The sequence below is a fragment of the Epargyreus clarus genome, unplaced genomic scaffold, assembly GCF_041222505.1.
Source record: "Epargyreus clarus isolate Ecla_fem2 unplaced genomic scaffold, WU_Ecla_fem_2.2 ptg000003l, whole genome shotgun sequence".
Lineage (NCBI taxonomy): Eukaryota > Metazoa > Arthropoda > Insecta > Lepidoptera > Hesperiidae > Epargyreus > Epargyreus clarus.
This window is the reverse complement of record NW_027332211.1, coordinates 12,652,822-12,667,250: the sequence shown is the minus strand read 5'-3', so window position 1 is coordinate 12,667,250 and position 14,429 is coordinate 12,652,822. Positions and strand designations below refer to the sequence as shown.

Genomic DNA, 14,429 nt, shown 5'->3' with positions numbered 1-14,429 from the left:
AGTTAAATTAAAGTAGTATTGTATAGAAATGTAAAAGTAAATGTACTTACGCATCCAGATTTTTTGTCTTAAATGTGTAAATATTTAATACATCTTTTAATGTTATATAAAAGATATAAATAGTTAAACCTAATCAATGAAAGCTGTAATTATAAGTAGTTAATTATTGCTTATGTGGACTCTGACTGAGAAACTGAGAACGCGACGAGACGCACAAACATAGTATTAGAAACTATTTGTTCAAAGTAATTAAAACTGCATAATTTCGTGAAACACACGAAAACAATGTAGACACTGTCGCAGTCTCATCAGCTAAAGCAGAGTACGAGTATAAGGTTTTGTTTGAAGTTTTCTTTGTATATTTGACTGATAAATCGATGTGGTCTGAAGTATCTTCAGCTCCACATGTGCCATGGTTAAGTTTGCCATTGTAAAAACATTTATATTTATTGTAAAAAGATGTGTGTTATGGAGTTTCTTTCGCCGCTTCTTCTCCATAACGAAACACCTAGTGAAGTGGTGGTAGATGTAATGACATTCAAGAAGTGTTCTGCAAAGAACGTATTTATAAATTGTTTTATACTTGAATTTTTGAGGGAGGCTGTTGGAATATAGCAAAAACTCAAGCCTCTTATAATGTATAATATTCAAGTAGGTTATATATGATAAAGCTGGCAGCTGAAAAACATATATTTTTACTTCTTCTAATTTGTCATTCTGTCAATGATTCGATATAATAAAAAGTATCTTTTTGGAGTGAATTTTATTTTATTATATTTCATAGTTTATTTTCTCGTTCTCCTGTGGCCTATTCCCAACAGGTACTGATAGCTAAGTGTGCATTACCACATATATGCCAAACTAGAGCATAAAATAATGGAAACGTGGTAGAACCAGTATGGTTCAACCGGAAAGGTATCAGAGCCACACCTGTTCTTAGTCTAAATCAGTTCTTTAGTTTCACTTCAGCTGCTTTTTGATATGAAGCGACCACTACTCCTCAGGAGTGGCTTCGCATCTATGATCCGCATCAGATAGAACCCTTATTTTGTATGCATTTAATTACAGATGTCCATAGGGGCTAGAGACTACATACGCTCAGGTGGATTACATGCTCGTTTGCTTGTTCGATATGTATATAATATACTTAAGAGAGATACACCGCCTCCAAATTAAACTAAAAATAATTCAACAACGATTCTCCCTTGCGGTTAGACCTTAAGTGAGTATTAAGCGAATATAAGTCAATGTTACGACGTGAACATAAATAACTGACCAATCAGCATTTTCATATGGTAGTGGATAATTGTGATCTAGAACCTAGACTTGATTCTTAGGTAATATATTATGAACTTATGAGTACTTGCTTTTATTGAGCTTATGTCGTTCGTTATTTGATTTTGAAGGTATGAGGTAAGTAAGATAATCTTTTAAAATGGGATCCTATTATGTACTTACCTACATAGGCTCTACTCTGTCTGTCTCAGGGCTCTATCTCTAGATCAGTAATATACTTGATTTTTTTTGCACTTTGTATATAGCCGCTACTTAAATAAATTATTACATGTTACTTAAAATACAAGCTTCGCTTTGTAGCGGCCATGACTTGAACTTTGTATTTATTTATTTATTTCTTCCAGCAGGTACATACAGAAAAATAGATCAATGATTTGACACCGTAAATGCTTTGAAAAATAAACCTATCGTACGTATGTCTAATATGTTAACAAGTTAACTAATTGGCTCCCAGTTAGAATACCGGGCGATATTGAGATCTAGGCTATTTCCTTACTATACTAACCTGCGTATTAGCTTGCTGTCCTTCTGTTTATCGTATATAAGCAACTTCTCAGAGGATTGCTTCTCAATAAGTTATAATCAGTATTAGAAGACAACTAATATAAAAGAAAATGAAGGCATTTCTGTGTTTGTGTTTCGTCTTATTCATATGTAGTTTAGAGGCGCACGTGAGTATTTATCTTATATATAAATTTCTCGTGTCACAATGTTAGTTACCGTACTCCTCCAAAAGGGCTTAACCGATTTTCACTAAATTTTATATGCATATTCAGTAGGTCTGAGAATCCGCTACTATCTATTTTCATACCCCTAAGTGATAAGAGTTGTTCACACTTAACATTTTTTTATTTATATGGCAACACAATGTTTGCCGGGTCAGCTAGTAAAATATATAATATATGTTATAACATATATTTTAACAAGTATAATAACCAAAAATATGAACGTTATTCAGTGTAATGTTATGTTAATGTTATAAAAATAAATATTTTAATTTTATGTCAGTCGAAATGAGCCATATACATAATATTCGTTAAAGATTGTTTATCTTAACTTCTTGTGAATTATAAGAATAGCTCTATCATAAATTAATGATCAAAAGCAGCATATTTATATTTTACATAATACCACAATATGGTTATGCTTCATAAAGATGACCTCGTGGTACACATAACCTACGTATGCCTACGCATATTTTCAGGGGAGTTTTGGTCCCAAAATTTTTTTTCACTTCCAGAAACTGACAGGAAAATTTTATTTTTACAGAAAAAGACTAATTAACTAAAACTAATAGAAATTGTTATTATTTTTTGGTACCTTACTTAACTTTCTTATTTCCAGAATGTGCATTTATCACAATCACAAAAGGACAAAGCGAGCGAGTACACCGCGGAGTGTATTAAGGAGAGTGGCGTGAAACCTGAAGTATTAGCCGAGGCGAAGAAGGGTCACATCCACGACGATGAGGCGTTGAAGAAATTCATATTCTGTTTCTTCCAAAAATCTGGAATCATAAGCTCTGATGCTAAACTAAACACCGAAGTTGCACTTTCCAAATTACCCCAAGGTATCGATAAGGCCGCCGCATCAAAACTTCTGGACGAATGTAAATCCAAAACTGGAAAGGACCATGCAGATACCGCCTTCCAAATATTCAAATGTTACTACCAAGGCACTAAACAGCACATATTATTGTAATTTGTTATTATTCTAATTCTAAAGTGATCAGACCGTGAAATAAGGTCACATAGTGAAAAAATGTTTGTCTATTTATTTTTCGTTAAATATTTAAATTAAAAACGTTATATTAAAACGGGTGTTTTTTTCTGTGTCCTACTTCAAACTACTATCAGAGAACTCGTGATACCATTCTTTGACGTACCGTGCCGTCAACAAAAAACGATTCACGTTTTAACAAAATTACCCGAACAATTCAATGTGCCGTTTCTACTAGGTTGTGTATTTTGAGAATTATCAGGAAACATCAGGAAAGAATAGTGGAAGTCAATTTTATGTGTTACATTTTGATTAATTATCGAATAATAATCCATATTGACAGATGAACAGGATCCGTGAGGGCCAAGATAACAGTAGTTGTACCCGTAGCGAAAAAATTCTAAGTATATGGTTGTACCGGATACAATTAGTATGAAATTGTAGGTAAATAACATAGATTAGTAAAGATACGTCGCCGCCTTGAAATTGATAAAGCCACAGACGGCTTATTATAGTAAGTTCTTTTTTTTAAATTTCTTGACAAATAAAAACAATTTTAGAGAAAATTTACGAATAAATAAGTAATACTGCGTAATTTGCATAATAAATAAATAATTATTTCAAATATTTTAGGGATATTTTAGCACGGAGACGTGGCAAACCATTTTTACGCAACTATTTCAATTCTCAAAACTGGGTACATTTTCTTGTTAGGAGTGAGTAATCTTTACTTATCTATGGTTAGAAAAAAAAGAAAATCGCGGATTTTTGGCGCGGAACGTAATTACAACGCCACACCTATTTCTGCCTAATAACAGCAGTGTTAGGCACTGCTGTGTTTCGTTTTGACGGGTGTGGTAAGGGGGACATACTTTTCCGAGGCGTTCTAGCTTCGTCCTCAGGGGTAGCGGCGCATCTGTGGCCGACCTCAGGTAGGAATATCTAATCCTATCTGGGGTTGATTACTGATGGGCGGCAGTAGACACTTACCGTCAGATGGACTGCATGCTCGTCTGCTACTCCTATATTATAAAAAAAATTGTAATAATGTTTTTGGAAATTCTACACGGTCCTTTTTGGTGCAGTCGGGTTTTTGATTTTGTAATGAAATCACTTGTTTAATGGTCGATTTTTTTTACAATACAAAGGACAATGCCCATGAAAGTATGGACCGCCGTCCAGAGTTGCATCAAATTGAAACTTGTTGTGGACGATGTATAATTAACCAAATACTACCACCAATAATTATTTTTTAGATCAGCACCCGGGTTCTAAAGTTATTTGCCGAAATGTTACATAACCTCAAAATCGAAAATATCCGACGATAGAGTGATGGTCGGTTTTAACTGATAGTAGGTACCTATAATGTAGTTCGATTAACATATTATATCATTTACTTTTAAAGGTAGTAGGTAAAAAAACCTAAAATAATGAATTCCGAGTATAAAATACCGTTATTTTAATTTTAAGAACAACAATCAACATTTCGTCTTATTTTATCTTAAATGGGATCCCCTGTTGTGCAATACACTTGTGGACATTGTCAGGATAGGCTTCTCCTAAGGACCTCAGGACTGGTAGGATAGGAGTACCTACTTAGCGTTAGGTGGTACAAGGTATCCCTAATAATCATAATACGTAGGAACCTGATAATGTACCTGATGGGGTAGGCACCATTGATCTATAACCTGTCAGACGGCCACGGGGGGGGGGGGGATGTTAGTGCGGTAAGAATCTCACATAACCCCGTGCCGCTCCCACGAAACCTTTTGAAGGTTTCTCCCTCGTAAACAAAAAACAAAAAGGTAGGTAGGTGCCTACTTCCACCGCCACTTTAAATACTTAATTACCTTTATTCATTTAACGCTGGAGTGCACGCAGGCGTAACCGCGGCGGAAAACTTGTCTTACGATGCACTAAGGTTGAAGCCTTTTTTATTACCTTAATAATTGTAGTCATGACGTAGAAAAATACATTAACAATAAAATGGATCTAATTATGAAACTACCTATGTTCAAAAAAATATGAACTAACCATATAAATACTCTAAATATATCGAGTGTTACTTATTCGTAGCGTTTTAGCGTGTGTTTAAACATTATTATTTTAAATTAATATAATTTTTAGGCAGACATGAGTTTAAAAGGATTATTGTATGTTTCTTTCTGTGCTATTTTTTGTCTGACATGGGCATTAGAAAATAAGGTGAGTTTTTGTTTATACATTTATTAAAAATTAATATATTAATATTAAATATATCTACTAAGACTAATATGTCTAGGTAGTATGTAGAAATTAAATTTCTATCGTAACAGCGACAGCTCAGTGATTTATAAATTCGTCCTCTCATTCAGGGGGTCCGAGGTTCAAATCCCAGGCATCTATGATTTTTCATAGCGCTGGCTAAGTGAGAATCAATATAAGTACATCATATACCCATGACAACTTTTTTAAATACTTTCAGACTTGATAAATCGTACACGTTAGCACGAAAATAATAAATATCGAGAAATGAACAAACTCTATGCTTTTGTAAATATATTACTTATTGATCTGAATTATTGTGTTACAGATAGCTATACAAATAACGCCTCCGAACGTGTTGGAACTTCGTGAAGCGTCGAAACCCTGTGCTGAAAAAACCGGCGTCGATGTCAAAGTTTTGAGCAAAGTTCTCGACTGGTCGATACCCAACGACAACCCGACAAAACCGATACCGATGGTCACGTCATAATCAGCAAGATGCTCACACATAGAATATTGAACGGAACTCAGGAAGAGTATATACGCGAATTGAATGAATGCAACAAAATAACGAAAGAAAGTAACATCGATACCTTATTCGATATAGGTACCTGTATATACGACAGGTTTGTTATGACAATAACAAAGTAAAGCAAAGTTATATTGTTAAACATTCAACTTTTCTACATATGTTTTCTTCAACGTCGTAGATAACACCTAGGAAGTTAAGTGAAGAACCGTCACAAACTCAAGCGTATGGACAGTTTTTGACTTGGTTTATGTGGGCTTGCAAGGGCTTAGCATAAGTTTCAAGCTAAACGTTTGTAGAGGTGTAGAGTATGCGGCAACCGCCAAGCGGGTGACACGGCATGAAACTTTTCTGGAAGGAAAATTATCCTAAATTATGAAATTGGAAAATCACGATGACCCTTTTTGCAGACTTATTTAAAAGATTAGGTATTCTAATTTGTACATTGTTCACTTCCGTTCTATAAACGCTAGTACGCATTGTAATGTACTTTATTATTATACTAGTTTTTGCCCGCGGCTTCGCCCGCGTTTAAAAGAAAATAATATAACACACTAACATACATAAAACTGAAAATTCGTACCTTCAACTTTGCTAAAGATCATCACTTGATCAAATGCATAGTTTACGATTCAATCCTTACTAATATCAATTAAAATAATCGATGTTTTGGGTGGGATTTCCGGGATAAAAACTATCCTATGCCCTTTCTCGAGTCTTAGACTATCTTTGTACAAAATCTCATTAAAATCGGTTCAGTGGTTTGGGCGTGAAGAAGAGACAACCATACAGACAGACAGACAGACAGAGTTACTTTCGGATTTATAATATTAGAAAAGAAGTAAGGATAAGGATAAGGATACGTCGGGCATAGATAAGTAAATATCTCACCGCCTTGTAGTTGAAGGAAGCCATTAAATTACTTAAACGGCTGACAATTCTGTCTGCCATTTAATGGCTGTCATGGTGTAATTTACGCGAAACAATGCCGACATGCGCAGTTAAGGCACGAAATAGGAGAAAATGTGCGGAGAATCGTGTATCGTTTCATTCGTAAATGATCTAAAAACTACATTTTTAAATATTTTTCAAACACGAAAATCGTTGACAGTCAAAAGGTTGCATTTTCTTGTTAGGAGTGAGGAATCTTTACAAATCTATGACGTCGGCAAATATAATTACGCCCCGTATAACTACCCAGGCTGCCTTAATTATGACGCTGATTTTCTTAAACAGATGTAGTGTTTCAAATTACCTATATTTCAACAAATATTTTAAAATGTTCTGGCTTATAATGCGGTGGTAACGTCTAAACAATATTGTTAAGTTTAATGGATGGTTCAAATTATTAGTGCCAGGCATAGATTATACAGATATCTCGCCGCCTTGTAATTGAAGGAAGCCACAAATGGCAAAATGGCTGACAAACCGTCAGCCATTTTTTCATTACGTCTCCGACTGTCATGGTGTGATTTACGCGGAACTATGCCGACATGTGCAGTAAAGTGGTGCAAAAACAACAAGAAATAAAAGAAAAAGTGCGGAGAAATGTCGTTTTATTCGTAAATGCTCTAAAAACTACATTTTTTTAATATTATTAAAACATGAAAATAGCTGACAGTGACAAAACTGGTTACATTTTCTTGATAGGAGTAAGTAATCATTACTAATCTATGGTGCCAGGTCTCCCAAAATAATACCTAACCTAATGGAAGAAGCAGTTTTATGGACCTTTTAAGATTAAGCTTTATTTATACATAATTAGTATGTTTATGTTATTGATTTGATTTTTATTTTAATATAAATATTATATGTATGTTTGTAAAATGTTCCGATATATTACAAAAGTATCTGCGTTTTTTTTAGTTTTAATCCTTAAAATTAATTCTATAACTAAAATAAGTAAAATGGATTGGATTTTCAGAAGTACATACATCATACTTATTATGATGCTTACCTATATGTTTATATCACATACAATTACAGGTCTGTCACTGTGGTTTATATTAATTTAGTAATATTATTTCAAATTATTATATTAATATTAAATATCTAAATTAAATTAAAAAAAAATTAAAGCACTTAATTCACTCGATTAATGAGATATGCAGGAGCAATTAAAGGAAAATAACTTTAATTTACCTACCTTTTTAACACGCTTTTTATTACATAACACCTGATGATAAGTGGCTGCTGCTGCTCATGGACATCCGTAATCATCCCCCGATTAAAATCCTATCTGAGATCGGCCACAGAGGCGTACCTACCCAGAAGGTCAAAGTTGAAACCGCTCGAATAAGTATGTCTCCCTTACCTCACTCTTCAAACTGGAATACAGCAGTGCTTAAAATAGACATAGATGTGGCGGGGGTGCCTTTGAAGCTGAACCGCAAAGGATTCTACCACCTTCATAACCTTAATTTAGCGCAAAGGTATACTTTTATCTTTAACTCAAATTTAAAGCCATTTATTTGATCTAAAGACTTTTGGTATAGTAAAACAGCCATTTACGTTTTTTTAATATCACATTATTTATTAACATTATTTTTAGATATAAGGATTTTTATATTTTTTTATTTATTTTCCTTTGCACCTAACCATAATACATCTAACCAATTATGAATAAAATATTCTTGTTTCTATTTTTACCCTTCATATTTTTTGTAACCTCCCATGTTTATCAGACAATCGAGGCATGAATAAACAAAGATTGCAAAAAAATACTGTAATATGGAGACCGAGACGGGATTTAATAAAAATAAGTTTTTAAGGTTCTATAATAAAAAAATAAAGGTTCTCCTGCGGATGTCCGTCCTTGTGTCACAATCGGTTTGTTTTTAGTAAATTTGGGCACAAGAAATTAGGTTACCACACTCAAATATTTTTAAATATACCGTGGAAGGTATTTGGTACCTACGTGAGCATACGACACAAGGAAGTCTTAAACAGTTAATCGTTTAATTCAGAAGTAGGTTTCTAAGTAATTATTTATTGCAAGATAATTAGGGATTGTGCTAAAGGATTATTCAAATTATTTAATTAAGTTAATTTAATCCCAAAAATAACCGCTTTCAAAATTCAAACAAACGTATATAAAAGGCTCACATCGATACTAAATAGTATTCAATCTTTCTCATATTTTGAGTTAACAATAAAGTAAATAAATATTTAATTTAATCAATAAAATGGGAGCTCCCGCCAGTACCAAGCTTATTTGTGTGTCATTTTTGTGTGCTATCTTCTGTTTCGGCTGGAGCACACAGGATTTGGTAAGATTTTGGAAAACAATATTAAGTTTTTTACCTACTCAAATATATTGATACTTGAGTACCGACGGTCTGGAAATTTAGAGGAATGAAGTATAATTGGAAGGTGGTACAACTCTGTGGTTCGACTCCGGCGGCACCACCGCCACACCTATTTCTGCCTTATAACAGCAGCGTTAAGTGCTGCTGTGTTCTGGTTTGACAGGTGTGGTAAGGGAGACATACTTTTACGAGGCGTTCAAAGTTAGTCCTCAAGGGTAGCGGCGCATCTGTGGCCGACCTCAGGTAGGAATATCTAATCCTATCTGGGGTTGATTACAGATGGCAGTAAACACTTACCATCAGATAGACTGCATGCTCGTCTGCTACTCGTATATTATAAAACAAAAAAGTGGACTGGGGTCTTCTATCATTTTAAAAGGTGGTAGGTACAACCATTGTAGTTTCCAGAGAGAAATAGTTCTTGCATTGCGTTGCAAAGGTATGGATGGTTCACGTACTTATAATACGAGGTGACCATCCTAGCCCATAGGAATGGCAACGCATTTGTGATCATATGTGACAGATGTCTGTAACCATCTTTATATAGAACCAGAGTTCTACCTTCTATATGGAGTTATGTTATATGGAGTTCTACGTTTTATATGGAGTTGGTACTTGCCATTAAGTATACTCCATTCCTGCAAAGTTGCGTAGACTAAATTCTTCTAATTTCTGTTATATGTTATGAGCCAAGTTGAGTTAGCGAATAACGTTAGGTACGAGTATATGTAAAATTCATTGATAGTAGTGAATTTGTGGTTTCAATACTAATTAGGAAAATATGGGTAAATAGATGCATCATCTTCATCATCATCAACCCTTTATCGTCCCACTGCTGGGATTAGGCCATAGTCCACCACGCTGGCCAAGTGTTGGTAGACTTCATATACCTTTGAGATATTTTTTTTATAAATCTCACAGATATGCAGGTATGGAGGTTTCATCACGATTTTTCCTTCACCGTTTAAGCAAGTGATAATTAATTTTTAATATGCACATAATTTTTGAAAAGTCTGAGGTGCATGCCTGAGATTTGAATCTCGGAGAGGTCGAGTTTCCTAATCACTAGGCTATTACTGCTCTGATTCATGAAACTTAGCTAAAAACATGATAAAGCTTTCGAATGTACGGAAAGACATCGTCCCGTCCGTTTGAAAGTCACTATTCGGCATGTAAAATTGCGAACAGTATCCACTTAATAACGCCTTGTTGAATTAAATGCAATTACACTAAACCACGATAAGTATCTACTTACTTCTTTATTTTTGAACTTATCAAACGAGCAGTCCACATAGTGATATTGTATCAACTCCAAATATCTTTGAAATTGTATCAGAGATCGAGCGTCCAAGTCTTAATGCCTTATTTAAGTCTCTTTCTTGTAACTTTTAAACACGAACACAGTAGCGTTTGACATTTCTATTAGGCAGAAATAGGATCGCAGTTGGTGCCTAATTCTAATCTTCTCAAAATTAATTTAAAAATATTTTTCATTATTTCAGCTACACTTGCAAGTACCGACCTCAGCTCTCTTAGAGTTGCGACAGAATGCGGAAATTTGTGGTCAAGAAAACGACGTACCCGCTACGAACTTGAGAAAAATAGTCGACAAGACTTTACCCAATGATAAAGCTAATAAACAGTTCTTTCAATGTGTCGCATTCAACACCGGATATGTCGACAAGGATGGACATTTCATTGCAGATAAGATGCTGAATTGGAAAATTGTAGATGGAACAAAAGACGACATTATCAAAACTGTTGAAAATTGCAATAAAATTTCCAAGGACGTCAACATTGAAACTCTTTGGGCAGCAGCCGAATGTTTCCATGGAACATACTCGGTTACCATCCAAAGTTAAGTTATTGGTGGTGGGTGGTGGGCGAGTGGTATAATAACAATAATATTGTTTTATGGAAATAAAAGTGTAGCAAATTAGTAAGAAAACACATGTTTTATTTTTTACGCATCCGTCACCTGTTAATGTCTTTTCTCGGTGTTTAGATTTTTACATAGAAACGTAAAATATTTTTTAAACAAAGTAGGTACTTAATTAGACTGTGTTCGTTTTTGTAGTGTTTTATTAATCAGCAGTTGGGCTCTTCCTTTATTAAGAACTAATCCCTTTCAGACAAATTATCCTAAAATTTAACAAATATGATTTTTTAACTGTCATATTAGTTCGAAAGTACCTATGCGAGGGTCAAATGTTGCAACTGGATCTTAAACTAACTCATACTTAAACTTAGGTTTTCCCTACAACTTGATGTAAGCGGCATTTAGTTATAGCTACTTATAATATCAAAGTAACCTCTCTTCTATGCACCTCTTAGTAAAATAAGAAAAAAATAAAACACATAATTCAATTTATTTATGAGACGTGCAGTGGTAATTAAAAGTACAATCTGTGGAAAATTACTTTTATACATCAAGGTTATTTTGTATACCTTTGAGTATATCATTCATACTTTTTAAAAACCATTTATTTCACTTTAATTAGGTTTAAACATCGGATAATATAGGGATGTAAGGGAGACATACTTGTCCTAGACGTTCCAACTTAGGTAGTCTTCAGAGATAGCAAGCAACACATTTGTGATCGACATGAGGTAGGACTTTTTATCTAATTTGGAGTTGATTACAGATGCTCATGAGCAGCTGTAATTGACTCGACGCAGCAGATGGACCGTGTGGTCATTTGCTACTAGTAGCTATATTTATTATAAAAAGTAATGAATGCAACTGTAAGATAGATATTATATAAATTATTTATTAAATTCAGATACTTGAATAGTAATATCTCCCTCCTCTCTCCCTCTCTCTACCTCTCAATTTGGAGGTCAAATCTTAAGCACGCAGTTTTGATTTATTACAAATGAATTAAATTAGCTAAAACGGTAGGAGAATATTGTGAGGAAACTTATGGACTAAACTTATTTCACTCTGAGAGGAAACTCACCCATCAGTGGTATAGTAGTAGGTTGTTGATAAGAGTACTTTTTCATATTAATTAATGAAGCTAGAGAAACATATTGATAACTAAGTAATTAACGACCAAATGTGAAATATAAAACACTATAAGTTTTAGCTTTAAATTTCGATTACATAATCATTGTTAATATTTTATTAAAGTGCTTATCTATTAAACAAATTTTTGAGTGTGAGTGTGACTTAGGAAACAAAAAACACTACGATTAAAGGTTTTTGTGTTTTGGACACTTTTTTCAATGAAGAATGCATTTCTCTAAGTAATTATTTACTGTTATTTATTGCAAGATAATTGCAAGATTATTCAAATTATTTAATTAAGGATACGTATTAATCCAAACAATAACTGCTTTTAAAACTCCAAAAAATTGCACATGTATAAAAGACGCACGTCAGTGTACTGACCATTATACCAAATTCCGTCTCTTTCGTATTTTGAGTTATCAACAATAAAAACTAAATAAAGAGATAAAATAATGATGAAAGTTCCAGCAGTCAGAAACAAGTTAATTTGTGTTACATTTTTGTGTGCTGTTTTTTGTTTCACTTGGAGTACACAGGATTTGGTAAAATTTTAAAAATAATATTAATAAGTACTTATTATACACACTCAAATATATTCTATATATTGAACAGTGATTGTATTCTATTGAAACCAAGCTTGTATTTTGGCAGCTCACACTGATTCTCAAGCATGCATTTTTTAAGAAATGTGCGTGATAGTATAGTGCTTAAATATGTCTTAACTAAAAATACCAGTTATAAATGAGTTAGAACCAGTATGATTTTTTTTATAATATAGGAGTAGCAGATAAGCATGCAGTCCAACATCAACACCAGATAGGATTAGATATTCCTGAGGTCGGCCACAGATTCGCCGCTACCCCTGAGGACTAAGCTGGAACGCCTCGGAAAAGTCTGTCTCCCTTACCACACCCTTCAAAACGGAACACAAAAGCGTCTAACACTGTTGTTATTAGGCAGATATAGGTGTGGCGGTGGTGCCGCCGGCGTCGAACCACAAAGGGTTCTACCACCATCAAACGATGTCGAGACATGGAAAGCTACGACCGTTGCCTATTTCTAGCGTGAAGCAGTTCTTACGGTTCGATGGAAAGGATGACGGTTTATTTATATGTACACCTACTTATAAGAGTGGCAAGGAAAACGTAATCAGCCTCATTCGGAACTCCTGTACCCTTACCATGAAATTTCAAAACATCCCACAATTTTACGTTACGTTTTCTCAATCTAATATTCTGTTCCGTTTGCTTCAGTAGACTGAGTAAACGTAACAATAAGTAATGTAATAAGTTGAGAAAATGTTGATTTTCCTGATGTTTGTTTTCATTGCAGTATCAAGTAGCTTAGTTAAAAGTTCCATGTTGATGATTTCAATTTGAAATTTCCACAACTTTCCGATATCTCTACAAAATCGATCGCTAATGCTTCATGTATTAAAATTTTAAGATTAACATGAATTGCGAACCGTCGCTATGTAACAACGCCTTGTAAAAATTCAATGCAACTAACTTTTACGGAACAAACCTTTTATTTTTAAATTTGAATTATGTACGAGTATATTTAGGCAAATTATAATATCTCTCATCACTACTTTCAAACCCGAATACAGGTAGATGGGTGCGGTTTCGTGCCACCAGAATTAAACATGAAAGGATTCTACTATTAAAATTCTAATGTTTTAATTTATTTATTTTTTTAATTATTTCAGTTACTCCTGGAAATACCGACTCCAATTGTCTTAGAGTTACGGAAGGCTGCGGAAACGTGTGCTCAGGAAACCGGAGTACCAGCTTCGAACTTGAAAAATATTATCAACAGAACTTTACCCAATGAGAAAGCTAATAAGCAATTCATTCAATGTGTCGGTTTTAACACCGGATATGTGGACAAAGATGGACACCTTATTGTAGATAATTTTTTGAATTGGAATTTTGTAAATGGAACAAAAGATGATATATTGAAAACCGTCGAGAATTGCAATAAATTTACCAAGGACAATAACATGGATACCCTATTCGCAGTGGCCGAATGTTTCCATGAAACTTACTCCCTCAGTACCCAAAGTTAACTTTATAGTGATGAGACATAAAATGACTAAATAAATGTGTATAAAATTAGTTAGAAAACGTTCGTTTTATTTATTGTCATCCGTCATCTGAGTTAATGTCTATTCACGGTTTTTCGATTAACTGATGTATTTGATAGTGTAAAAATTAACTTAACAATAATAGAAAACATTATGTAGTAAGCCCTTGACCTAAAGAAAAACTAAGGATCTAGTGTAGCTACTATCTGTCAATGCTCCGATCCGATGAGTGAT

At 34.0% G+C, this 14,429-nt stretch overlaps 1 protein-coding gene across 1 annotated transcript; it reads left to right on the top strand.

Annotated features, from left to right (window-relative positions):
• The first annotated feature begins 1,877 nt into the window (after positions 1-1,877).
• On the top strand, positions 1,878-3,106 carry LOC140754389 (general odorant-binding protein 56d-like). The gene is made up of 2 exons (XM_073089397.1): positions 1,878-1,967; positions 2,641-3,106. Exons 1-2 carry the CDS (start codon positions 1,911-1,913, stop codon positions 2,995-2,997), a joined length of 414 nt encoding a protein of 137 aa, XP_072945498.1. The 5' UTR covers positions 1,878-1,910; the 3' UTR covers positions 2,998-3,106.
• The last annotated feature ends 11,323 nt before the right edge of the window (positions 3,107-14,429 follow it).